Below are 26,622 nucleotides of genomic sequence, written 5' to 3' on the forward strand. Positions count from 1 at the left end.
ACGAACTCAATATACCAATTATAAGATTACCCTAGTTGTGAATGTGTGCTAATCGATGAAAATGTACAAACAAGGAATACAGTGTTCGGGGCAAGCCCCTCGCTCTAAATTGCAAAGAATCAACCAATGAATAACTATAACTTATAAGTGTATAAACGTTGGTGTAAGGAGAGAAACAATGAAACAAATAATAAATAATACTCACTCTTGGTCAGGCAGTGTTATGCATGTGATTTGTTCATCCAAGTATTGCCTTGGTTTACAATTATAGTCTAAAATAAAAATAAAAATGATACAGTACCTTAGACACATGCTTATCCCTGTGACCATACAATAGTATGAATAAAAGGAAGGACTTTATAGAACTTTGTACATGTAATTATTAAAGTTTCTAAAACAAATTACGAAAACTGATCGAAATAAAAAACGTCTCCTTCTGTTTAAAATAGATTTGCCGGTTTTGGCACATTTGTAAATAACATGAACGTTTTGGCATTCCAATTTCTCACGGTTTGTAAAAATGTTAAACTTCCCATCTAACACTGTTTATATATATTAATTTGTTCCATAAATCGTCATAAAGTGGACAAGTTAGTAAGTCTTCCTCAGTTTTATTAGCACACATAAAGCAAGTCCGTTCATGCATTGGTAAACGTTCTTATAAAATTGAGAAAGGAAATGGTGAATATGTCAAAGCGACAACCACCCGACCATAGAGCAAACAACAGCCGAAGGCAACCAATGGGTCTTCAATGTAGCGAGAATTCCCGCACCCGTAGGTGTCCTTCAGCTGGCCCCTAAAATATGCATAATAGTACAGTGATAATGGACGTCATACTAAACTCCGAATTATACACAAGAAACTAAAATTTAAAATCATACAAGACTAACAAAGGCCAGAGGCTCCTGACTTGGGACAGGCGCAAAATTGCGGCGGGGTTAAACATGTTTATCGCTATTTTGTGCTTTTTTTCTTTGATCTTTTTTTGTGATAATTTCCATATCATGCTACTCGCTTGAGATGGAAAATTATCGCTAGAAACTAAGCATGCACGTGGCGTTGCTAACGAAATTGACATGAAATTGACAACGTCGTCATAGGTAAAATAGCGATAAAAAGATTATCATTTTTCATCTCAACTCGATTGCCTTTCTCGCTTTCGCCGTCCCGGCTCAAGCGAGAAAATCAATCTCGTTGAGATGATCACCGATAATCTATAAGTAGCGCCCGGTTTCGATTCGTATAGGTGCAACCCCACACCTGAATTGTGAATATGCTCTACGTTGAACAGGAGATAACAGTGTTTTTTAATAAAGTTTACAACTAATTTCTGTTTTGACTGTTATATGTGTCGTTAATTTGTTACCAACAACATCCATACGTCTAGCAGAAACTCATTGGAGATCTTCCGTCCACCTTTTTTAAAATCAGTTAAACGTTTCTATAATACTAAAATAACGATGTCCAATTTGTCAGCCGTTATGGGGTAAAAACGACAAATAAAAAAAATCAACTTTATAAAGAGCTAATATAGGACAATGGTGTTGATTTAAAATTGCACCACTACAGACCCATTTTGTTTTCCACATAATATATATTGCCAAAAATTAACAAGTTCCCGGTCGAATCCGATACCGATACCAATAGTATATTCACCTGTTACCTATTACCTTATCTGTACGTTCTGCATCTGACAGGCGCACCACCAAACGGTGTATTTAGAATTTTGCTATATACACGGGTCATAATCAGAGGGTTGACACTACTAAATTCAATCATTGTCACATTGGTCCCTATTGTAGTATTTTAATCAGTATGACTTTCTAAGATGACAATACGAATACTAAAAATCTGGACATAAAATAAGGCGTTTTAATGTGTTAGCCGGCATGACGTAAAACAGCGAATCAAATAATTCAACTTTATTTAAAACTAATACAGGACAATGCCGTTGATTAAAAAATACTCCATTCCAGGCCCTTTTGTTTTCCAAATAATTAATATTAATAATAATTGATAAGTTCCAGGTCGACGGTTTCAAACAGAAAGATTTTGAAAGCAGAGAAAACTGTGCATCTTATAATCGGCATGACTTTATCAGATGACAATACCAATACTAAAATAAGGCTTACGCATAGTTATATACTATAATTCAGTCACGGACCCGCGATATCATGGATGTGGTCTAGTATCTTCTATTTTTGCTAACACCGTTGTTTTATGAATGGTTGTGTCATTATACCAGTCACTAATATTACACGAGTCAAACTGCTGATCAAGTCTATAATATGAATTTTTACATGCTTTATAACGTCTCAAACTATTTTCCGCCCAGTTTTGAATTCTTTTATTTAGTCAATCAGTGTTCATATACCTTAAACGATTCGAATGATTTATAACAGTTCGCCACTGTCTTGCACTAGGTGGTTTCCATTCACTGCTACGTTAGGTGTGTACCGTCCAACTCCCATATAAAAACGACTTGCCTTATTTTGTATCGAATTAATGCATGAAAATGTTCCATTTCTCCACATTGCCGCTCCGTAGCTAATTGTACTTCAAGCAATCGAGTCACATAATTTTGTGAAAGAATCAAACGGTAGTCCTCCAAAGGATTTATATTTGGATATCACTAGTCCAAAGGCACAATTGATGGATGCTGCTACGTGTTTGCCAATAATTTGATAGTCCAAATGCTCCGTTAACACTAAACCTAGGTACGTATATTTCTCCACCACATTTATGACAATACCTTCCTATTGTATTTATTTCGAACTTGTTCTCGTCCTGAATATGCATGAAATATTTGCCACTGGACGTTAAGCAACCAACAATCAATCAATATGTCAAGTTCGCCACATTTAAAACTGTTTATTATCCTTGGGGTTAAATTTGGTCGGAAATGAATACCGTTTGACTTGTTATGGTTTATTGTCATCTTATTCTCCGCACACCAGGGCTGAAATCCATCTAGCAAAACTTGTAAGTCTGATTCCGAGCCAGCTTATAATACCAGGTCGTCAGCGTTAAGTAGAATCGACACCTTTTCCTCGTCAATGTTTATTCCAGCATTTAATGATATATAAACGTAACAAGACCGTTCACATACACATTAAAAAGTAACGATGAAAGCAAACAACCTTGTTTTAGACCACATTCAACTTTGAACCAGTCCGTTAATTGTCTATTTATCCGAATAAAGCACTCTACCGACTTATATAACCACACAATAGCATGATACATATTCCAGCATATTTCAATATTAAGTAATTTCTGACATAATAAATAGACTATTTTCATATATTACCGACTTTTGAATCCGAAATTTATATTTTTTTCGACAGGTTACCTAAGTCAAGTTAAAGCAACGTAAAGAAGTAACATCAAACTTTTAATGTGTACAATTCTTGGGGAAAACATACTGCTTCATATTTCTTTAAACGATAATTATATAAACTCATAAGAAAATAGTAAAATTTCCACTCAAATTACACTGAATAAATGTTTGATTTTACTTATTATGACTGATCTTAATTGACTAGGTTAAAAAGCTTAATTGAAAATGTACTAGGATGTCGTAGGTAACCTGTCGAAATAATAAAGTCGGTAATATGAAATTAGTCTATTACGGTCTATCATACGCCTTTCAGAAGTCTATAATAGCTGTGAAAGTCGACAAAGGTTTTAGCTCTCTTGTTTCAATAGTTGACGATAATGACTTTATATGATCAACTGTACTACGACCACAATCATCTAAAATATTATGTCCCTCCTCCCATTGGAGCAATCGGTTATCCAATATGTGACAGTACAGCTTGTAGCAAACAGGGACAAGTGTTACACCGCGGCAACACAGCTGGTCTTTTGGATTCCACGTCGACGACTTAGGTACTTGATTAATAATTTCTTTTCGCAAGATTGTTGAAATTGTATCACCGGAGAAACATTTATTAAACAGACATAGAAGGAACTTCAACAAACACAGATTCTTGAGGACTTCCGATGGAATTTCATCTACACCAACAGCTTTGTTATTTTGCAAACTGATCACTGCTCGTTTAACTTCATTATGAGTAATGACATTATTCATCGTAGCACCATTATCTGTACTTGTGTCCGTTGGAATATTATCAATACTACCTTCTGGGTTCAACAATCTACAGAAAGATCGTTTCCTTTCATTCAGGACTGTGTCTCGATCATGTGAAATACTACCAACCGGTAGTTGCACAGTCATAGGTATAGCTTTCCTTTGCCTGCTCTGACCCCTCCGATCTTTTTTTCAAACTTCAGATTGATTTGTTGATCCCAAATTGTCAATTTCATTTAATTGGTCTCTCCAGTTACGTCTTTTCGAACATTTGGTTCACGGTCGAACAATTTCCGTTTACATATGAATTCATGTCTACAATGAAGTTTTTTAGTATCTGATTTACTTTTCAAGGCTACGGGCTAAAAACATTCAATTATTCTTGTGGTTTCCTAGCGTAAAAAATCTCTCTTTGTGGTTTCTTTATCTATATAGACATGCATAACACGTGTTTTGATATCGTTTTTTTTTGTAGTCTGTGTAATTTTTCTTGACCCAGATCATGTTAAAGCTTAAAACACCATAAACAGATGTGTCTTTTGCCGCCCTTTTTTATAAAACAACAAATACTATAAGGAGAAAACTGTAATTCATATAAGGGTTTGTAATTTTACATTGAAGGGGTCACAAAACGAATTCTTGCGTTTACTACATATTACTTTCCCATTCTAAAACCACTTTTAAAGACTATGCCGGATGCTGACTTCTGTGTATAAAATAGGATTAAACTGTAAATTTGATATTCCTTTAACCTTGCGAATGTACTTAGTTGAAGTGCTGGACTCCTTTTTTATTACCCTAAGATAAAAGGTATTAAAATGTTTTGCCCCATAACACCCATTTATCTTTTCATAAAATACGTAATAGCTCATAAAAGGTCATTTACAAAAATTTAAGTAGCTTCTTGATTTTCTTTCTTTTGGTGTGAGACCCAAATAATACCAATGCAAATTTAAGGTAAACCCCGAGTAAGGCTTTTCCCGCCATATTTTATGAATCAAATATCTCGAAAAGGAGCTCCATGACCTATCAATATTTATAGCTTATTTTGATTCTTAACTTATACTCTTTCGGTTTATAGTAACAATTTTTAATTCTTGATTTATTTAATATCACCTAAGTACATTCTTATTTAAAAATCCAAACTCCTCAGTTGTACAACAACTCTTTCCACATAATGAAATAAACTAAAGTCCTACAATTCATACTGACGAAACACTAAAATTCCTTTTTTTTTTTTTATTGTTTTTGTATGTACAATGAGTTTTTTCACTTGTGTTACATATTTACCATTCTAATATTTTTTCTCTCATTTATAGCAGGAAAATATAATTTGTTTTAATATGCTTATTATAGCTAGACATCTTTTTTGAGGGAATATGTTAAATGAAATATAGTGTAGTAAATACCTGATGCAAGAATAAAGCTTTTATCACAAATTTTCAGAAAACAAGAACAATCTTCCGCAGTTGGTTCGCACAAACTGACGTTTCTGGGTGTTGTTAAAAATGCATATCCTCTCGTATGATCACAGCGACATGTAAGGTCTTTAATTGTTGTACCAATGCCACACATAATCTGGCCTAATTCCCCGCATTCAGATTTTATAAATTCACAGTCACTGCTTCTATTTGACCATAACTTGTATGGCTGGTATCTGTAGATGGGACAGTTTTCAGGATGGGGATTATCTTTTACAACGTATCTTTTTCCTGATAAATACAAACAATTAATTTAAAATTGAAAAAACTCAATCTGAAAGTAGCTTGATGAACTTTAAATAAAAGTTATCATATTTGTGACAGCAAAGCTTATGTACAGGATTAAGACTATTGAAATGTGTCTGTCTTAGAAACCTTCTGTGACAGCAATAATGAACAAAAGAACATCTTATAAAAACAAAATGAGTGTTTGCCGTTCACTGTATGTTACTGTTACGAAGATCTGGCAAACAACTTGAATAAAAATTAAAAATTGTATAAATGTCAAAATTATAACAAAAAATATAGTGTTTAAATTTTGGAGGTGTAACACCAGTGTTACATAATGACTACAGGATTTTTTCATCAGTATAGTTTTTAAACATACAACTCTGTTTTTTGTTATATGTATTTATATTTGTATCCATCTGATGAGTTGAGCCTTTTTCTTTCAACTTATTTTTATAGTTCGTTCTTATGTTTTACTGTTACACCACTATCCCAGGTTAGGGACGGGTTGGGACCCCGCTAACATGTTTAACCCCGCCACAGTCTTTATGTATGTGTCTGTCTTAAGTCAGGAGCCTGTAATTTAGGGGTTGTGGTTTTTTGATGTGTTACATATTTGTTTTTCGTTCATTTTTCTGTACATAAATTAGGCCGTCAGTTTTCTCGTTTGAATTAATTCACGTTTATCATTTCGGTGCCTTTTATAGTTGATTATGCGGTATGGGCTTTCCTTATTGTTGAAGGTTGTACGGTGACCTCCAATGTTATTGGCTGTGTCATTTGGTCTCTTGTGGAGAGTTGTCTCATTGGCAATAATACAACATCTTCTTTTTTTATATTAGAAAAAATATAGCTTAACTGGAAAAAATTGTTGATGATAATTCAATCTATCCTAATAGCTAATATGGGATAGATTGCTTTAACTCCGTGAAGCTGCCGTTTCAGTTATTCGAGTTACCTTTCTTTATACAGTTTCTTTATAATGTAGGTTTGCAATTTTCTGAAAATCAAACTACGCTTCTCGAAAAAGGGTCATGTGGCCTAGCGGACCAAAACGTCTGTGACGTCAATATATCGCCTGCATTGGCGTTCACAGATTTAAGAAGAAAAGACAGACATTTTTCGTTAGAGTAAATTCTGGGTTTTGTATTAATATATTTCTATGTAATGTAAGAAAAATGTAAGAAAACGTATACATATTTCTACGTAATACAACATGTAATTTTCAGAAAAGAAAAATGTGTTTTATAAGATTCAGTAAAGATAATTTTTTGGTAAGTTTTGCAGTGGGGTTTAACGTTAGGCGTGGTTTTGTATAAAATCCTTTAAACGCATAACTAATTGATCTCTATAGCGAGGATCGATATATATAAGTTCTGAATTAAACCAACGTACACACTTGCATGAAATAGGTAAACAAGGATTTGTTGTTCACATTTCACATATTAGTTTTTCAGATTGTGTGATAGTAATATGGGAAGAACGACCCGGAAGACTAGGAGCCCGTATGCGGCGGCCAACAACAGAAAGTCCGCACACCATTCTTCAGATGGGGAAACAGTTATTTACCGGAGGACTGGAAGTGTGAATGCCACTACTCAGCGAGTTCCCCAGCAGCAGCCGAGCCTGAGTCCTGAGTTGGGGCAGGTGCAAATACTGTCACCCAACGCATCGTGCCAAAATTAAAGGACCAAATAGCTAAAGCAATTGAGGCTACCCAGAGGACACCCACACTCTGCTCAACCCCAGATACAGATTTGTCAGGTATAAATCTCACTAATAACAGCATACTTGTAAATGATAATGATAATATTGCCCCTGTTAAAAGTTTCAATTATGACCTTGGGTGCACATTTCACAGCAAGTGAGAGACAAAATTATTAATGGGGAATATGTAGAATTAGAAAACTTATTGGTTATTTCTCATTCCGAGCAATCAAGGGCAGTAGTTATGGATAATATTGGAAATCTTAATCTAAAGCCAAAATCCGGAAAGAAAATATCCGACATTAATACATGGTTCGATGCTATCTTAATTTATACTAGCATTTATACAGCAGCATATCCTAGTAGTACCCCGGGTTTACTGAAGTATATTTATAATGTAAAATTGGGGGCAGGCAGATGTGCTAATATTGGTTGGTTAACCTATGATCATCAATTTAGACTAAAACGTGCCAGAAACCCATCAATGAATTGGGGTTGTGTAGACAATGAGTTATGGCTTCTGTATATTTCCCAGAGTGTAACTCCTACACAAGAACCTCAAATATCTCAAATGAATGCAGGAAAATGTTTCTTGTACAACAATAAAGGTAGATGTGGCCGTTCAGCTTGTCGTTATCTTCATAGGTGCTTAAAATGCGAGGATGCTCATGCAGCTTTGTTTTGCAATTTAAAAACTACACAAAACAGTCAGAATGAGAAAAGAAAGCCTTATGAATCATTTCGGAGTGACTTTCGGAGAGAAAAGAGCTATAAAAACAATGTCAATGGATTCAGATTTAAGTCCGCATCGTCAGTCCCAGGAAGCATATAGCCATTATAGGCTAACGGAATTAGGAAAGAAAACGATTACAGTGGAAAGATTTAGACATTTTTTTAAAAGTTATCCAAATAAAATTGATGCACATATATTGTTAGATGGATTTACAAATGGATTTAAAGTAAATTACATGGGTCCGCGTCAAGCTGTAAATTGTTCGAATTTGATTTCGACCAAGCAGCATGAGTCTGATTAAAGGAAGAAATTACGAAAGAGATTCAGGCAGGGCGAATAGCAAAAACACACCTTTTTCTAACCTCCGCTTATCACCGATAGGGCTTGTAGGTAAAAAGCCTCCTCCTTGCTCTAAATAAAGGCAACAGTAGTATACCGCTGTTCAAACTCATAAATCCATGGACAAAAAACAAAATCGGGGTAACAAACTAAAACTGACGGAAACGCATAAATATAAGAGGAGAACAACGACACAACACTACAATGTAACTAACACAGAAACGGACCAAGCATCAGACAAAATCCCACGAAAATAACAAATATAACATCAAAACCAAATACATGAATTTGGGATAGACAAGTACCGTGACACGTCTTATCGCAATGTCAATTTACACTCAAAAATAAGAGAAAACAAACGACGCAACGTTAAACTGTAACACACACAGAAACGAACTATAATATAACAATGGCCATATTCCTGACTTGGTACAGGACATCGTTGCAAATAGTCCTAAAATTGTTCATGAGATGTAAACATTCCCCCGACCGAGCTTCTAAAATTCACGGATGGTGTATAAAAAACATTTGAGTTATCCACTGGGAAGTAGTATTTATAGTTTTATTGACCCCCAATTAGCAACTGTGCAATACACATCCTTTGACAAAGTTCTTGGCACTATTAGTAAACTAGGAAAGGAGGCAGAAATGACACGAATGGATATAGTCTCGGCATTTAGATTATTAATATTGCGCCCTGATGAATTTGTTTTATTTGGTTTTCGCTTTCAAGACAACTTTTATTTCCAGAAAGCGCTCCCAATGGGATGTTCGACGGCGTGCGCGCTGTTCGAAAAGTTTTCATGTTTTTTAGAGTGGTTGGTACGTTTTCAATCGCACAAGGAATCAATAGAGCATTATTTAGACGATTTCCTGCTTGCCAGAGAAGCTCGGTCGGGGGAATGTTTACATCTCAGGAACAATTTTAGGACTATTTGCAACGATATTGGAATTCCTCTAGCGGAGAAAAAAACTTTAGGTCCTTCGTTTATTATGACTTTTCTGGGATTAGAAATATACACTTTGGAGATGGTTATTCGGATACCACAAGACAAACTAACAGAGGTTAAGAGAAAACTGGAATTGACTATAAAGAAAAGAAAAATCACTCTAAGGGATCTTCAATCTTTAGTGGGCTCCCTAAATTTTTGTGCCAAAGCAATTCCGTCAGTTCGAGCTTTTAACAGGAGGTTTTGTGGGGCTTTGTGCGGTATACAAAGGCCAAATCATTTTATCCGAGTGACACTAGGTATGGAGGAGGACATAAAAACTTGGCTTACATTTCTCGAGAATTTCAATGGTACTTTGTCTTTTGGTGAGAGCGAATGGCTTTCAAATAGTAAGATTCATATTTTTACAGATAGCGCTGGTAACCCAGATTTAGGTTGTTGGTTTTACTTTTCAGGCCGAAGGCCTAATTTAAATGGTTTTCTAGTTGGAAAAACACTGACGTTATGGCTGATATAACCTTTTTGGAGTTGGTGCCTATTGTGCTATCGATTTTGTTGTTTAAAGAGGATTTGCACAACAAGCGAATACGTTTTCGTACAGATAATAAGGCACTTGTGAGTATTTTGAACAAGAAATCCTCAAAATCGAGACGGGTGATGGAGTTGGTTCGTCCTTTTGTATTACACACAATGCTTTTTAATATGCAATTTAAAGCAGTACATATTGAAGGTCGTTAGAACTTCATCGCTGATGCTATTTCACGTCAACAGTGGCACAGATTCCGCATGGAAGCACCACGAGCAGAGACAGAGGCGACATTAACCCCAGAAACTTTTCTGCAGCTGATTTCCAGTCTGAAATTGATCGTCTAGTAGATGCCTCGCTAGCTTCGAACACGAAGGATATATATAAAACGGAATTGCGGAGTTTCGAGATATTTCGGAAAGACTTTACTATGGACTGCGTGTGGTCGCCTCCCCCTCGCATATTGTGCTTTTATTGCATAGTTATCACTGAAAGGGGGAGCACGTAAAAAGTAAAATCACAAAAATACTGAACTTATAGGAAAATCAATTCGGAAAGTCCATAATCACATGGCAAAATCAAATAACAAAACGCATCAGAAACGAATGGACAAGAACTGTCATATTCCTGACTTGGTACAGGCATTTTCAAATGTAGAAAATGGTGGATTAAAACTGTCAACTGTTACGTGACTGCTATCGGTTTTCGTTGTAAGGTTTTACAGTCTCAATTTATGGACTATTCGCAAAATTTTATTATACAAAAAATGTTGGAGGGTTTGAAACGCAGTAAGTTCTCGAAGGATAAGAGGCTTCCAATTACATCGGAACTTTTGGCTAGGATAATTGAAAAGTTGCCATCGGTTTGTTATTCAGCATACGAATCTTTGCTTTTTGCGGCAGCTTTTTCAGTCGCCTTTCACGGCTTTCTAAGAGTTGGAGAATTAGTTTACACAAAATTAGACCAAGCGCAAAATATAATATCAATTCATGGTACACAAATTTTATGGGGAGCAAAAGGGGAGTTTATTATGATTCACTTAACGCACTCTAAGGGGGATCAAACTGATAAGGGTATTTCTATTGATATAAGGGAGACGGATTCAACAGTTTGTCCAATACTGCTATTAAAAAGATACCTAAGAGTAAGACCAAATAAAAATGGTCCTTTACTCTGTCACCTTGGTGGAAAATGCGTGTCTTGTTATCAGTTCTCTGGCATATTATCTAAAGCATTGAATGTAATAGGTATTGAATCAAGTGGCTACAAGTCACATTCATTCAGGATTGGGACAGTTTCAGAAGCCTCTGCTAAAGGAATTTCTAATAAGGAAATTATGAAGCTAGGACGATGGAAATCTGGTGCCTATAGGTCATATATCAGATTGAAAAAAAAATATTTTGATGTGGTCATTTATTGACATAAAGACAATTATTGTTTATATATAGCTGTAAACAGGTGGTATATATATGTTATTAACGATTAATTGTGTTTTAATAGGGAGACTTGAGAAAAAGTCTGTTTGGATAATAGGCTCGTCCATTGTAAAACATGCATTTACCCATGCCCGCACCAGTTATGACGACATTCATTTGGGTTTGAAGCGGGGAAAATGTACCATTTGGTGGCAAGGTAAAGGGGGCATGAATTGGCACGAATTATTACCAAGGATAAAATATTTATTAAGATTTGAGCAGGAGCCAGATTTTTTAATCATACAGTGTGGGGGTAACAACATAGGCTCTTGCAAGTTACATAACTTTAGACGGCAAATTAAGTCGTCGCTTTGTAAGGTTTCAGAATTGCTCCCTAAAGCTAAATAAATTTGGTCCAAGATACAACCAAGGCTAGTTTGGCGGAATGGCCAAAACATTAAGTCTCTGAACCGAGCTGCGGTCAGAATAAACAATTTTGCTGGTTGGTTATATCTTAAGTCTGGTGGAGGATACATAAAATATCCTGAAATAACATTGAATGAGAAGAATTTTTTCAACATGGACGGTGTTCCACCTTACAAACATGGCAAATGAACTATTTTTGTATAGAATTCAAAGTTTTCTCAAGGAAGTTGTGTAAGCGTTCCTAATGAAAGAAAATGTACAGATAATGATTAAGTGTACAAACTGTGTGGTAACTAACTAATAATGTTTTGTTAATTTAAGTCGTGCACTTGCAATAGTGTGCTATGACGTTCGTTTATCTAAAGGCTTCGACCTGCAAGAGAAGGGATGAATATAAATGTGTAGCAACCAAGTCAATAACGCCACGGCTTGTTGCGTCGTTTTCTTTTATTTCATGGCGGTGGTCGCATGTTTAACATGTGATCATTTGGCGGGAAAGCGATACAATGCCAACAATCTTACACCATGTTCACATAATGGACTCTAATATCCGTGACTGAGCTTCTGTTCCCAGGGCCATATTTTAGAGTCAATGTCAGTATTGGACAGTAATGATAAAATGCTCTTTTTGTACAGATGGTTCCAATTGATCATTCTTGATCCATGCTAATGTTATAATTGATCAATCGTCATCCATGCTAAAGTTTTTAATTGGTCAATCGTGATCCATTTTTATATTATAACTGATCAACAGTGATCCACGCTAATGTGTTAATTTTGATCATTTATGACTCATGATGTTTCAACTTTATTGATGATAAATTAATGTTTGATTAGTTTGTGAGCCGTGGCCTTATTTTGCCAATTAAAATAATAATTCATTTATATCTCTTTGGTATTTATTCAAGCATGAATCTTAAGTTAATTCAATCTATACTAATTTGGGATAGATTGCTTTAACTCTGTGAAGCTGCCGTTTCAGTTATTCGAGTTACCTTTCTTTATACAGTTTCTTTATAATGTAGGTTTGCAATTTTCTGAAAATCAAACTACGCTTCTCGAAAAAGGGTCATATGGCCTAGCGGACCAATATCTTCTGTGACGTCAGTATATCGCCTGCATTGGCGTTCAGATATTTAAGAAGAAAAGGCAGACATGTTTCGTCAGAGGAAATTATGGGTTTTGTAATAATATATTTCTATGTAATGTAAGAAAAACCCACCCTCCCACCTCTTGATTTCAAAACGTGTATTTTGGCGATATACTTCTGCTGTTTTGATTTATTTTTCAGGTTTTATGGACATACTTTATGTCCTTGCACCCAATGTTGTATGATGATTCGTCATGGCTCACCAAGTGTAGAAATTACAAGATGACTCAAGAAGAGATTTTCTTCGCTATATTCCGTTCAAATTTTAATCGTGATTCTATAATTGAACTTTGTACACCTTAACTAATGGACAAATGTTGAAATATTTTGACACAGAAGCGTTGGATTAATGAACTTTTCATTCTATTAGTTTTCAACTAATTTCTAGAAGGACTATCTGAAGAAAATTGGCGGGAAAGCAACACAACGCCAACAATCTTGCACCATGTTCACATAATGGACTCTAATATCCGTGACTGAGCTTCTGTTCCCAGGGCCAGAATTTTTAAAGTCAATGTCAGTATTGGACAGTAATGGTAAAGTGCTCTTTTTGTACAGATGGTTCTAATTGATAATTCTTGATCCATGCTAATGTTATAATTGATCAATCGTGATCCATCTGAAGTTTTTAATTGGTCAATCGTGATCCATTCTAATATTATAACTGATCAACAGTGACCCACGCTAATGTGTTAATTTTGATCATTTGTGACACATGATCATGCTAATGTTTCATCTTTATTGATGATAAATTAATGTTTGATTAATTTGTGAGCCGTGGCCTTTATTTTGCCAATTAAAATAATAATTCATTTATATCTCTTTGGTATTTATTCAAGCATGAATCTTAAGTTAAGTGAAATATACATTACATTTCAAAATTTCTTCCCTTCCATCTATATTGTTCATATATGAAGGGCTGCGACTAGAATAATAGTTAAAACCTTTTACTCGTTGTTACAAATCAATATGTATTTTAATGATAAGATACTCAATGAAATATTTCGAATATACATTTGTCGTTTTATATTTCACATGCACCAGACTTTTCCATGACAAAACAGAATCTTTAAAAATCCATTTTTTTCTAGACACCAGACAAGATTAAAGTGTGTTTTCCCGCTTGTAGATTTTGTTTCTGTTTATACAGATATATTTCAATTCTAAATAACTTTCACTATTTTACGCTTTTATTTGCTTTACCGAAGCATTCGTGCTGTGTCAAAATCATAAAATTATCGAAGAAATACTTATTCATTGCGCAAATAAAAATATATTATATAGATGTTAGAACATGTGGAATTAGTGTCAATGAGACAACTCTCGATCAAGGTCACAATTTGAAAAAAGTTTTAAGGTCAAAATAGGGCCATCAAAATCGAGTATTGACTCACATTGAACAGCATGGAGGCTGTCACTAACGGTAAGAGGAACTTCGCTAATTTTTTACCAAACCAGGTTATAACAAATGGGACAAAGATAAGACCTTTGTGCGTTACCAGCCAGAATGAACTATTACAGTAAAAACAGAAATTGGGAAGCGAAATAGTTCCGTTTGTTGACTAACGTTTGATTCGTGCCAATTGGCGATTATTGTCAAATACCATAGTATCGAAGATCTTTCCCAAACCTCCTGTCTTTGTTTTTTCGGAAACTAGCAAGTCTGATAGACTCATTGGTGAGAGATGATTTCTCCTCTTTTAAAAGCCTTTCAGCTGCAGGATGGTCCCATTCGTGTGGTAACAGACGATGTCTGACTTGCCAAAAAATACTGAATATTCAAACATTTATTTGCCATTCCACTGCGTCTGTGTACACTGTATAGTTTGCAATGAAATCGCAAAACCCAGAATGTTGTATTTATTCTTCAGTTTCGATGTGGCATGCAGTATGTTGGCGAGACAGAACAGCCATTTAACAAACGCCTGAATGGCCATCGAAGTGACTACACCGTCAAGCCCGACCTTCCCGTTAGTCGTCACTTGAGATCACTTAGGAACGCCAAAGTTGATCTCAAAAACCTTACAATCACTATCAAAGACCATAACGAGGGTTGGCCAAGAGCCGACAGACTTGCTTGGGCAAAATTTTGGATTAGAAAGTTAAGGACAAATTCCCCTAAGGGCATGATTAATAAAACATAGAATAATTCTTATTTTTTCTACCATCTCTCATTTTCATACAATCACTATTTTCCTTCAACTCAGGCTTCCATAAAGGTCTTTTACAATTTTAAGGAATTTATTTTTCCTCCCAAACATTTATATTGAAAAATGTAATAGTGTATTGATGCGTGATCATTTGTATAACGATTAAGATTATAATTTTAGTTCGATTACCACATGTCAAGATAAGATTCAGTTGACATCTTATGACGAAGGATATTAGTTTAAACATAATTATTAATCATTCTTTTGTGATGTTATACCTTTTTGCAATTGTTTTATATTATATCTTTCTGTGTACTGTATCATAATTATATGATCCATCGCCACGTAGGATTTATCGGTGCCTATTATTCAGACATTTTATATATATTTTGTACAAATTATAAATTGTGTTGTGACTTTGTACAAATTGAAATTTTTACAAAAAATTCTTGTACATATTACATTTTGTACAGAATTCGACTAAAGTTGTTTTATAACTTGTACAATATCTTATTTATTCAATGAACCCACAATAAACCTTCTATACAAAATACAAAAATAGTTCTGGATCCTTTGTTTGAGCATGCAAATGAATTATGGCTTCGGGAGTCGCACAACTACTTTTCTTTTTTTTATACATAGATATTTAGAAGGGATTCACCCCTCTTTGCCTTTACCTTAGATAACCACTCACCACCATTCTTTAAAGCTTTTAAGTTGCTTTACGTAACGATAGCTTAAGCTCAGGAACCATTGCTGCGAATAAAGATTAAATTTGATTTCTCGGCAATGTGGTACCCAAATTCTCCTGATTAAATTATTGCACCTAATATATTTCGATGATTAGTTTGGGCACGATCATACTAAGGAATTTGTATAATGACATTCATGATCCCCACCAGCAAGTTCTGAAAATTTCGTTTCGTTTTCTTGGTTGGATATTCGACTTGGATCTGTGGTCACATTACATATGTACGCATTTGGGGGATTAGATAAAGGAGTAGGTGCATTAAGACCTCTTTTTGGCCCCAAAATATAGCAGTTTTACAAAATTGTGAAAATGTAATCTTTAATCTATTGACTGGGTAGTAGAATGCTTCTGCTACAGTACTAGCATCATAAAGTTATGCTAAATTACTTAAATCTTCCCAATTTTAGCATTTTAGTTAAATATTAGACGGTTTCCGTCTTAAATGAAAGTGGCCACATTCGTGTTCATTCATAATATTTAAATGTAAGTTGTATTTAATGATAATAAATAAAATATATAAAGGTTGAGGATAAATACGGATGCGGCCACTTTCATTTTTGACAAAAACCATCTTAAAAGTGACGTTTTTTGTCATATTTGATAGATTTTTCATATTTAAGCTTAAATCGGAGCGTTTTTAATGACTAAATCAGTTAAAATCTTTCACAAAAAGTAATTGCATCAATTGAAATAGAAGTGTTCTGTTACTATCTACTATACTAAAATTGCACAATGTTCTCTGCTGTTATCAAAAGCAAAATACCTATTTTTCATTCAATATACTGTATATTATTTTGAAATTTATTTATTATGGTGATGATAACTTATATTACATGAAATAGTTGGCATATGGTAAATTAACTTTTTGATTCATCAGTGAAATTGTCTTGAACATCTTTCCTGTTACTGATTATGGTTATGCGGTTACTTTCAATTAGGTAACATGACAGAACGTAACAGAAAGAAATTACGCAGTACTTTTTGTTCATTTACTCGAATTGTGTATAAGTTTACTTCCATCTACATGTCAATTTGATAAGATACTATAAAAACACATGTACTGGTATAGTGCTGACAATGAAATATTCTCAGAAGGTACACAAAAAGGCTGTAACAGGAGAGTTCAGATTTTTTAAACTGGTTGCTATTCACCTAAACATATAGAGTCATACATTCAGGAAATGATGCTATTCACATTGCATTACAAGAAATAAATTGTTGGTCTTTCAAACATGTCCACAGGTGAAAAAAACAAGCGGTAACAGGAGGGAAATTACCCCTGGGGACAACATTTAAAACACCCTTAAAAATGCAAAATTTTCTTACATGATTTAGTTATAACAAAACCTGACCAGTAATGGAGTTTTTTTATTTAATCTATCAGATTTGTGAAAATCGGAAGGCTGTTTACTTAATTTAAATATTCTTTGAATGATTTAATTTTCAGAAAATAACAGGGGACAACATGATTTTTGAGGGGTTGACCATTTAAATTATAATATTTTATTAGAAGAAATATCAAATAGAATGTTTAATTGGCTGCAGTTGGTGCATTATATACTCTAGTTGATACTGCAACTTAAAATTTCCAAAAAGATGCCTGAATAAAAAAATAATTGCTGGTAAAGAGTGGGACATTGAAATTAGACTTTTTCAGATATTGTCTCATATACTAAGAAGAACCAAGACTAAATCTCAAAACTCAAATTTCACCACTGAACCATGAAAATGAGATCAAGATCTAGATGAACATGTACACCTTACAATCATTCCATACACCAAATATAGAAGACCTATTACTTATAGTATCTGAAATACGGACTTGTTCGCGTAAACTTAAAAGTAGTCACAGAACCATGAAACTGGGACCAAGAACACTGGACACAAGACAGACGGAAATTTGGTAGCATTAGGCAACTATATGTATCTGTCAAATAAATGCTCATAATATGATAAACAATGTTAAGCACCGTGATATGTTAGTTAGAAAGCGCTCGCTTCCTAGGACGCATGATTGTTGATTCAACTTTAATGTCATTCTGATGTTACTGTGGCCAATTTATATTGTACTATAAGAAAGACTGGCATGTCTGTACTATGTATCAATAACATTTCCTGTCACCATCTGCGTATTTTTGTATTTTGTAAATTAGGCTTATTGTATGGTCATTGAATATAAATTCTATAATGTTACCGATGTCTTTTTTCTTTTATAACAAAATCAGTTATATAATTATTGTACAAGTTATAAGTGAATTTTAGTCAAACTTTATACAAATTTAATTGAAATTTGTAGATGCACTTTTGGTACACAGTACAATTTGAACAGTCAAAATACAATTTTTTGAACAGGGCTTTGGTGCATTATGTAGAGAACAAATTATTGATAGCTTTGAGGAAAGTGGAACTGACTAAGCTTATTGATTTATCAGATTAGAAAAAAAAGGAATCCCCGATTATCTACTTTAACTTACCTGGTGCTGCATAATCTGATTTATCTGTACAAGATTCGACACTGCCATTTGTTCCGTATAAACATGAATAATTTTCTAAAGGATTACTTCCACAAACCCAAGATGCCCGGGTTTTCATCTGGGAGCGATGGGGACATTGTCCATTGTATGTTTCCAAAGAAATCGAAATATCAAAAGAAAAAGTAAAAATCTGAAAGAAATGACTAAATATATTAGTTTAATATCATCGACTATGATAATAATAAGTTATTTTGAGTATTCCAACATTTGAAGTTTGAGAGGTGAAATATTAAGAAATTTGTGTTGGAGTTCTCAAATAAATATTGTAACAACGGGATAATGATATATTATGTTGGATTACATTGAAACAACGTTTGAACAATTAACCGATGTGTTTCTTGTTATTTTAACGTGTTTGGATTATAAACTATCTGTTCGTATTCGTTTTCACAGAATGTGAGAGACTCCAATATCAACCCAAAACCTATTACAACTTGGAGACTGTACTAAAACATACGCGACCAACCTTTAAACCTTGAAATTAAACAAAGAAACAACAACAATTACACAATTAACTTTGTATCAAAAATTAGTCTAAAAACCATAATCCCAATATATCCTGAATCCTCTCACTGACTCCGAGGTCCCAACTGATTTGCAAAACAATTATAACCTCTCAAAAACTATCAAAGAGAACAAACTTCAAAACCATAGTTTATGAAACACCTAGTTTTGAGAGACATATTCTCCGAGTCACCTAGTTCTGAGACTCCTAGTTCTTGAAACAACTACTTCTGAAACAAATCGTCTCCGAAGCACTAAATTCCTGAAACAAATAGTTCTGGAAGACCTACTTTCCTAATCACCTAGTTTCTGAAAAAACTAGTTCTGTAACACCCGGTCTCCGAAGCCCCTAAGTCATCAGACTATTACCAAATTCCTGTTCGAGGGACTGCAACCATTCCCGTGGGAAATTAGTTTCAGAACAACCCGGTAGCTTGCAACAATCATAAAGACTGCTTACCCGTTTGCTTCAAACCAAAATCTTTCAACCCGAACTTATTGCTTCACAATCAACAGAACAAAATACAAATGAACTAACTCGTACTATGGATCGGTGTTTTATATACCATAAGCGAACCTCAAAGAGAGCACCATAGCAACAACAGGAATGTTGATACAGGAGGTATTACAGATAAAAATCAAATGATAAAACGATTCACAGATGTTATAATTGATACTGATACAACTTGTGTTATATTGAAATTAAACAAGACATTAAAGAAGAAATGCAAGAATGGTTAAATAATAATTGTAAATTAATAAGGAAAGATGTGATACGTTTAGGTAAAAATAGTACAAAACAACTCTTACAATCATGACATTAGAGTTAATTATTTTATGGCATGTAAAGAATACAAAAAAACTAATAAAAAAAAAGAAGAAAAAGTGCGTTCTTTCAAAATATATATTCACAAATAAATGAACTTTGGGACCTTTTATAGCCAACTATGCGGTATGGGTCTTGCTCATAGCTGAAGGCCGAACGATTACCTATAGCTGTACATCTCTGTGTTACTTTTATTGTCTCTTGTGGAGACTTGTCTCATTGGCAATCACACCACATCTTTTTTATATTGACGAAACAAATCCTACATTATTTTGGAAAACAACTTCAATTAAAAAAAAAGGTTAACCCACATCTCCTTTTATTCAGAGAAACATTATATCATAAAAAACAACTTCGGAGATATCAGTCTAGTATGTAAATTTTGTCTATTCGGTTGCTTTAAGATGATATTTGAAGTTTTTGAAAATATAAAGCTTTTCAATTATGTCTTTTGTCACATAGATACTTTGTAAAATAAATAAATATATGATTTTAGCAGTCTATTACGGTGTATTGTTACTGCACCGACAAAACCTCTCTTTTCAGATCGAATGCATCTTTATAATAATATAATCTTCGTATACATAGTTCGATAAAATATTTTAACATACAGAAAACTTCACAAGAATACAATCAGTATGCGTGTTCTGCAAAAAAACACGTTACCTATACACCTTAATAAATGAACGAAAATTTAATAAAAAGGAAAAAGAAAGGGTTATCCGCTTACACATTTGTCCAACCCTGTCATATTTGCATGTGACTGTCCAAATCACTTGTCTGCAGTTTAGTTGTTGTCGTTGGTACATGCCTGTCTTATTTGGGGGTTTTTTCTGTATTTTTTTTTTACCAATTTACGAATTGTTTATTCTCTAGATAAAACCTATGCGGAGCTTGAAAAATCGATATCCATAAACAAACGAAATTAAATATATCGTAAAACGACCTTATTCGTTCAAATACAAGTATTTATGTTAAATTCTGCGTGAATGAAAGGATATACATCATGTGCATAGGTTAATTTTTAATATGATCACATTTCATGTATTTCCATAGTTAAATTCATTTTATATTTATCTTTGAGATTGGTATAATGTCTTCCAAGAACATATGTCTCTTTGTTTGCATGTTGCATTATATTCAACAACAAACAAAAAACAATCACCCTCGAACGCCATGTCAGTTTTAACGCTGTTATGGTTAAATGTCTAAATTTAGATGTTTATCAAGATTAAATATTCACAGTTTTAAAATTTGGGTTATTTAAAATACCAGTTACCTTGATTTCAAATTTTTTATACCGATAAGAAAAGTACAATTCATTGTTTATAAAATAAATTGCATTTTATTTTATTTATGTTTTTTCGTGTAAATCGTAAAATCATATTTACTGAATTCTAAATGGCGATTGTACAAATACAAACATTGTGTATTACTTTACACACTGTTTAAATACTTTTATAACTTCCGCATACCACGTGCCTGCTTTAGTATTCAAAATCAAATTCAGAATATCGATTCAAAGTCATCAAATGATACAATCAATTATTCTGACTGACTAATGAGTCGAGCTCAACATATCTAAAAAGTAAAATCACAAAAATACTGAACTAAGAGGAAGATCAATTGGGAAAGTCCATAATCACATGGCAAAATCAAATAACAAAACGCATCAAAAACGAATGGACAAGAACTGTCATATTCTTGACTTGGTACAGGCATTTTCAAATGTAGAAAATGGTGGATTAAACCTGGTTCTATAGCGCTAACCCTCTCACTTTAATGACAGTCTCATCAATTTCCGATATTTTTACATTGATGCGTTAAATAAACAGACACAATAAATAAAATAGTCAAAATCTAATTTGTTCTTACCAGAAGTAAAATTTTCAGTAGAAGTATCATCCTTTAAAAGCAATACAAATATTTGGCAAGTCCGAGCATTTTCTTTTGTTTCTAACTGTTTCCTTAAAAAATGTCATTCAAGTAATAAATAAACCCGCCAAAGCAGCTTTTGTTTACTGGGACGAATCCATGATTAGTATGACATAGTTAAATTTTGAATTGAAAGGGAGAAAACTCAGAATCAAATAAGAGGCTTGCTGTGGTTTGTCAAATTTTTCTTGAATCTTGAAAATATCTCCAATGTCAATTGTATTTATAACGAAACATTTTTTCACAAGTTGATTTTCAAGTCTGTCTGATGTTTTAAGCATGAAAAGCAACATTTCACCTCAACGTCTGCTGGCATAGTTGTTGATATGGAATATAAACAATACGTCTTTTATGGTTTTTAAGTTAGAAAGTTTCATAATTATACGGGAAAAGGAAGATAATTTCAGCCAAACCATCAGATTTTTTAATTTTATTTTCTACATTTTTAGTATACTTTTTAGCTCACATGGCCCGAAGGGCCAAGTGAGCTTTTCTCATCACTTAGCGTCCGGCGTCCGTCGTCGTCCGTCGTCGTCCTGCGTTAACTTTTACAAAAATCTTCTCTGAAACTACTGGGCCAAATTTAACCAAACTTGACCAGAATCATCATTGGGGTATCTAGTTTAAAAAATGTGTCCGGTGATCCGGCCAACCAACCAAAATGGCCGCCATGGCTAAAAATAGAACATGGGGGTAAAATGCAGTTTTTGGCATATAACTCAAAAACCAAAGCATTTAGAGCAAATCTGACGGTGTAAAATTGATTATCAGGTCAAGATCTATTTACCCTGAAATTTTCAGATGAATCGGATAACTGGTTGTTAGGTTGCTGCCCCTGAATTGGTAATATTAAGGAAATTTTGCTGTTTTTGGTTATTATCTTGAATAATATTATAGATAGAGATAAACTGTAAACAGCAATAATGTTCAGCAAAATAAGATCTACAAATAAGTAAACATGACCAAAATGGTCAGTTGACCTCTTTAGGAGTTATTGCCCTTTATAGTCAATTTTTAACCATTTTTCGTAAATGTTAGTTATCTTTTACAAAAATCTTCTCCTCTGAAACTGCTAGGCCAAATATTACCAAATTTGGCCACAATCATTATTAGGGTATATAGTTTAAAAATTGTGTCCGGTGATCTGGCCAACAAACCAAGATGGCCGCCATGGCTAAAAATAGAACATAGGGGTAAAATGCAGTTTTTTGGCTTAAACTCAAAAACCAAAGCATTTAGATCTATCTGACAGGTGTAAAATTGATTATCAGGTCAAGATCCATCTACCCTGAAATTTTCAGATGAATCGGACAACCCATTGTTGGGTTGCTGCCCCTGAATTGGTAATTTTAAGAACATTTTGCTGTTTTTGGTTATTATCTTGAATATTATTATAGATAGAGATAAACTGTAAACAGCAATAATGTTCAGCAAAGTAAGATTTACAAATGAGTCAACATGACCGAAATGGTCAGTTGACCCCTTTAGGAGTTATTGCCCTTTATAGTCAATTTTTAACCATTTTTGTAAATCTTAGTAATCTTTTACAAAAATCTTCTCCTCTGAAACTACTGGGCCAAACTAATCCAAACTTGGCCACAATCTTCTTTTAGGTACCTAGTTTTAAAAATGTGTCCAGCGACCTGGCCATCCAAACAAGATGGCCACCACGGCTAAAAATAGAACATAGGGGTAAAATGCAGTTTTTGGCTTATAACTCAACCACCAAAGCATTTAGATCAAATCTGACAGGGTATGAATTTGTTCATCAGGTCAAGATCTATCTGCACTAAAATTTTCAGATGGATCGGACAACCCGTTGTTAGGTTGCTGCCCCCTGAATTGGTAATTTTAAGGAAATTTTGCAGTTTTTTGTTATTATCTTGAATATTATTATAGATAGAGATAAACTGTAAACAGCAATAATGTACAGCAAAGTAAGACCTAAAAATAAGTCAACATGACCAAAATGGTCAATTGACCCTCTAAGAAGTTATTATCCTTTATAGTCAATTTTTAACAATTTTAATAAAATTTGTACATTTTGTCTAACATTTTCCATTGAAACTATTGGGCCAAGTTCATTATAGATAGAGATAATTGTAATTTGAAACTGTATTTGCAAGATGAAAAATCTGCCTAGGTAATGAAAAATGCTAAAATAAATTCCTTTCTGTTACTATCTACTATACTAGAATTGCACAATGTTCTCTGCTGTTATCAAAAGCAAAAAAAAACCTATTTTCTCTTTCAATATACCATGATATACTGTATATTACTTTGAAATTTATTTAATATGGTGATGACAACTTATATGAAATGAAATAGTTGACATATAGTAGATTAACTTTTTGATTCATCAGTGAAATTGTCTTGAACATCCTTCCTGTTACTGATTATGGTTATGCTGTTACTTTTTTATCATGTAACATGACAGAACGTAACAGAAAGGAATAACGCAGTACTTTTTGTTCATTTACTCGAATTGTGTATAAGTTTACTTCCATCTACATGTCAATTTGATAAGATACTATTAAAACAGCTTCCGCGCTTCATAAAAATGTACTTCGGTCAACGCTTTTACATCCCAATAAAGTTACAAAAAGAAGCATTCAATTCTTAAATAAAACACAATTTATATTTTTTTAACTGTAAGATTATCAACCTCACATTCATCATTGTTGCATGTGTCTGAATTTAGTAAGCTACAAAACAACTATCTTCAATTTACTTTTAAAAGACAGATTCCAAACTGTATGTTACAAAGCCATTATTGTGTATACCAATACCAATTTTGTCCAACTTTTTTCCAAATTGTTTTGGGTTTTTATTATAAGAACTTACCAGTTCCTTTTGGCAACTATGCAAATACTGACGTTTATTTGATGTGAAGCTTTATCAGATTTTTTGTTTACTCTAAAATACTTGTCGAAAATAAGTTTAACTGTTTTGTGCTGTTTTGTGTCCAAATCGTACATACAAACATACACCATTCCACCATGGTTACTATTATTTAGAGCTCAAAGTGTTTTGTTTAACTTTTTGTGCATTTCTTTATGTAATATATCACAATAGATATTATCCACCTCAATTTGATTACCAATAGAAGATTCTATGTTTAAAATACATGAATTTATACGATTTATAACTCTTTTATCTGCAATCCTGTCATTTAAATTATATTCTAATCATTATATAAAAATTGATTTTTACTATATATATGTTGGTCACCTCATTTGCAATTCCATAGCTATTGTGAAATCACCAACTGTGATAGTTATCAAAGGTACCAGGATTGTAAAACGGATGCAAATTTAAAATAAAATATAGTTGATTCATTAATGTAAAATAAAAAAAAATCAAGTGCAATTGTAGAACACGAAGACAACTCGACAGGTTCATAGAGTATACATTTGCAGAATGAGTTACACATATTATCTGTTTCTGTTTCTGTTTCTGTTACTGAACCATTTATAGTTATTAATGTGTAAAGCATTAATATTCACTAGATATGATTCAGTTGTACCGATAATGTGCAAATCTAGGTTGTTATTACATGCAGTAATTAAAGCATTTTTGTCACTTTTAACGTCTGAGACCAACTTTTTATGTTCCAGAATACGAATTTATATTCATTTCTTTTGCAAAATTGTTATTGTTTGTACCATCGCACTTTTCTGTTCTAGAAACCATTATTTTTTCCACCACTACAGCTTTAATCGTTTTTTTTTGTGTTTTTTTTTTTATATGTTCGAATGTTATCATTAATGTTACATTATTGTCATTGTGATTATGGTGAGTACAATTATATGATTATCTCGTTCCTTTGTGATACGTCAAGTTATAGATATATTTGCTGTCCTTTAAAACGACACCTTCCAATAATGATTATATTAGATCATCTATCTGTATCAATTTCAATGCTCTTCAACTTTGTACTTGTTTGGCTATTTATCTATTTCGATCTGAGCGTCACTGATGAGTCTTATGTAGACCAAACGCGCGTCTGGCGTATTAAATTATAATCTTGGTACCTTTGATAACTATCAAAACAAATACGATATTTGAATTGGACCTTCTATTGAGTATTTTTTTGTCAACTGCACTGGGATATATGAAATGCAAGCCCTTGCTAACATTTTGTTGATTCAATGATGGGACATTGTCAATAGATATGAACATGAAACAAAATAATTTAAGAAGGTTTTGTTAGAGTTTTACTCCAAAAGGATAAGAGTAAGAAAACCAATACGGGAGCAATACGAAATCAGCGGGTTACAGTAAAGTCAATCCATCAAACAAGATAAATATTTAGTCATAAAAAACACAGCATTTAAATTAAAGGAAAATAATTGAAAAAATATATTTAATTATTAACACAACAAATTATAAGTTATATCCTGAATTCTTTCTTTCAAACAAATATAAATCATGAATTGTCTTACATCTTCTACTCTATGTATAGTGTAGTATATGGAAGTTAAAAACCTAGCAGTATATAGCAGAACGTCGCGCTGACTAGTCTTAATGGCTTTTGTATCTAAAACTTGAATTTTTTTCTCTAGCTTAACCACACTCTTTACAATATTCAATAACAAACAGTACCAATTTGTCTGTACCATTTGCGCATTTTGACCATTACGCAGTATATATATCCCAAATGATACGATATTCCCGTATTTCCTATCATGATTTCCTTGAAAAAGGGTTGCTGCTCACAAGGTAGCTATTAAATGAAGAGTTTTATATGGTTAGGTTGAAATCATCCCTTTGTAAATTTTACGGACGCCATCACGAGTTGGTTGACCATTATTTAATATTCATTTTACAGCTAATATCGGATATGTTTCTTATGACGTTACTATAATTCCGTCCC

The 26,622-nt window shown here is 33.5% G+C and overlaps 1 protein-coding gene across 1 annotated transcript; it reads right to left on the reverse strand.

Moving 5' to 3' along the window:
- Positions 1 to 201: 201 nt before the first annotated feature.
- Positions 202 to 21,786, reverse strand: LOC139483939 (uncharacterized). The gene is made up of 4 exons (XM_071267663.1): positions 21,687 to 21,786; positions 18,422 to 18,611; positions 5,501 to 5,803; positions 202 to 272 (listed from the first exon to the last, which is right to left on the reverse strand). Exons 1-4 carry the CDS (start codon positions 21,714 to 21,716, stop codon positions 202 to 204), a joined length of 594 nt encoding a protein of 197 aa, XP_071123764.1. The 5' UTR covers positions 21,717 to 21,786.
- Between the last annotated feature and the right edge of the window lie 4,836 nt (positions 21,787 to 26,622).

This window comes from Mytilus edulis, chromosome 8 (genome assembly GCF_963676685.1).
Source record: "Mytilus edulis chromosome 8, xbMytEdul2.2, whole genome shotgun sequence".
NCBI classification, from domain to species: Eukaryota; Metazoa; Mollusca; class Bivalvia; order Mytilida; family Mytilidae; genus Mytilus; species Mytilus edulis.

Coding starts and splice junctions, on each gene's coding strand:
- LOC139483939 (XM_071267663.1), bottom strand. CDS start 21,716: ATGATACTTCTACTGAAAATTTTACTTCTG. Junction 5,804..18,421: donor ATCAGATTATGCAGCACCAG/GTAAGTTAAAGT, acceptor TGTATTTATCAG/GAAAAAGATACGTTGTAAAA. Junction 273..5,500: donor AAGCTTTATTCTTGCATCAG/GTATTTACTACA, acceptor TTTTTATTTTAG/ACTATAATTGTAAACCAAGG.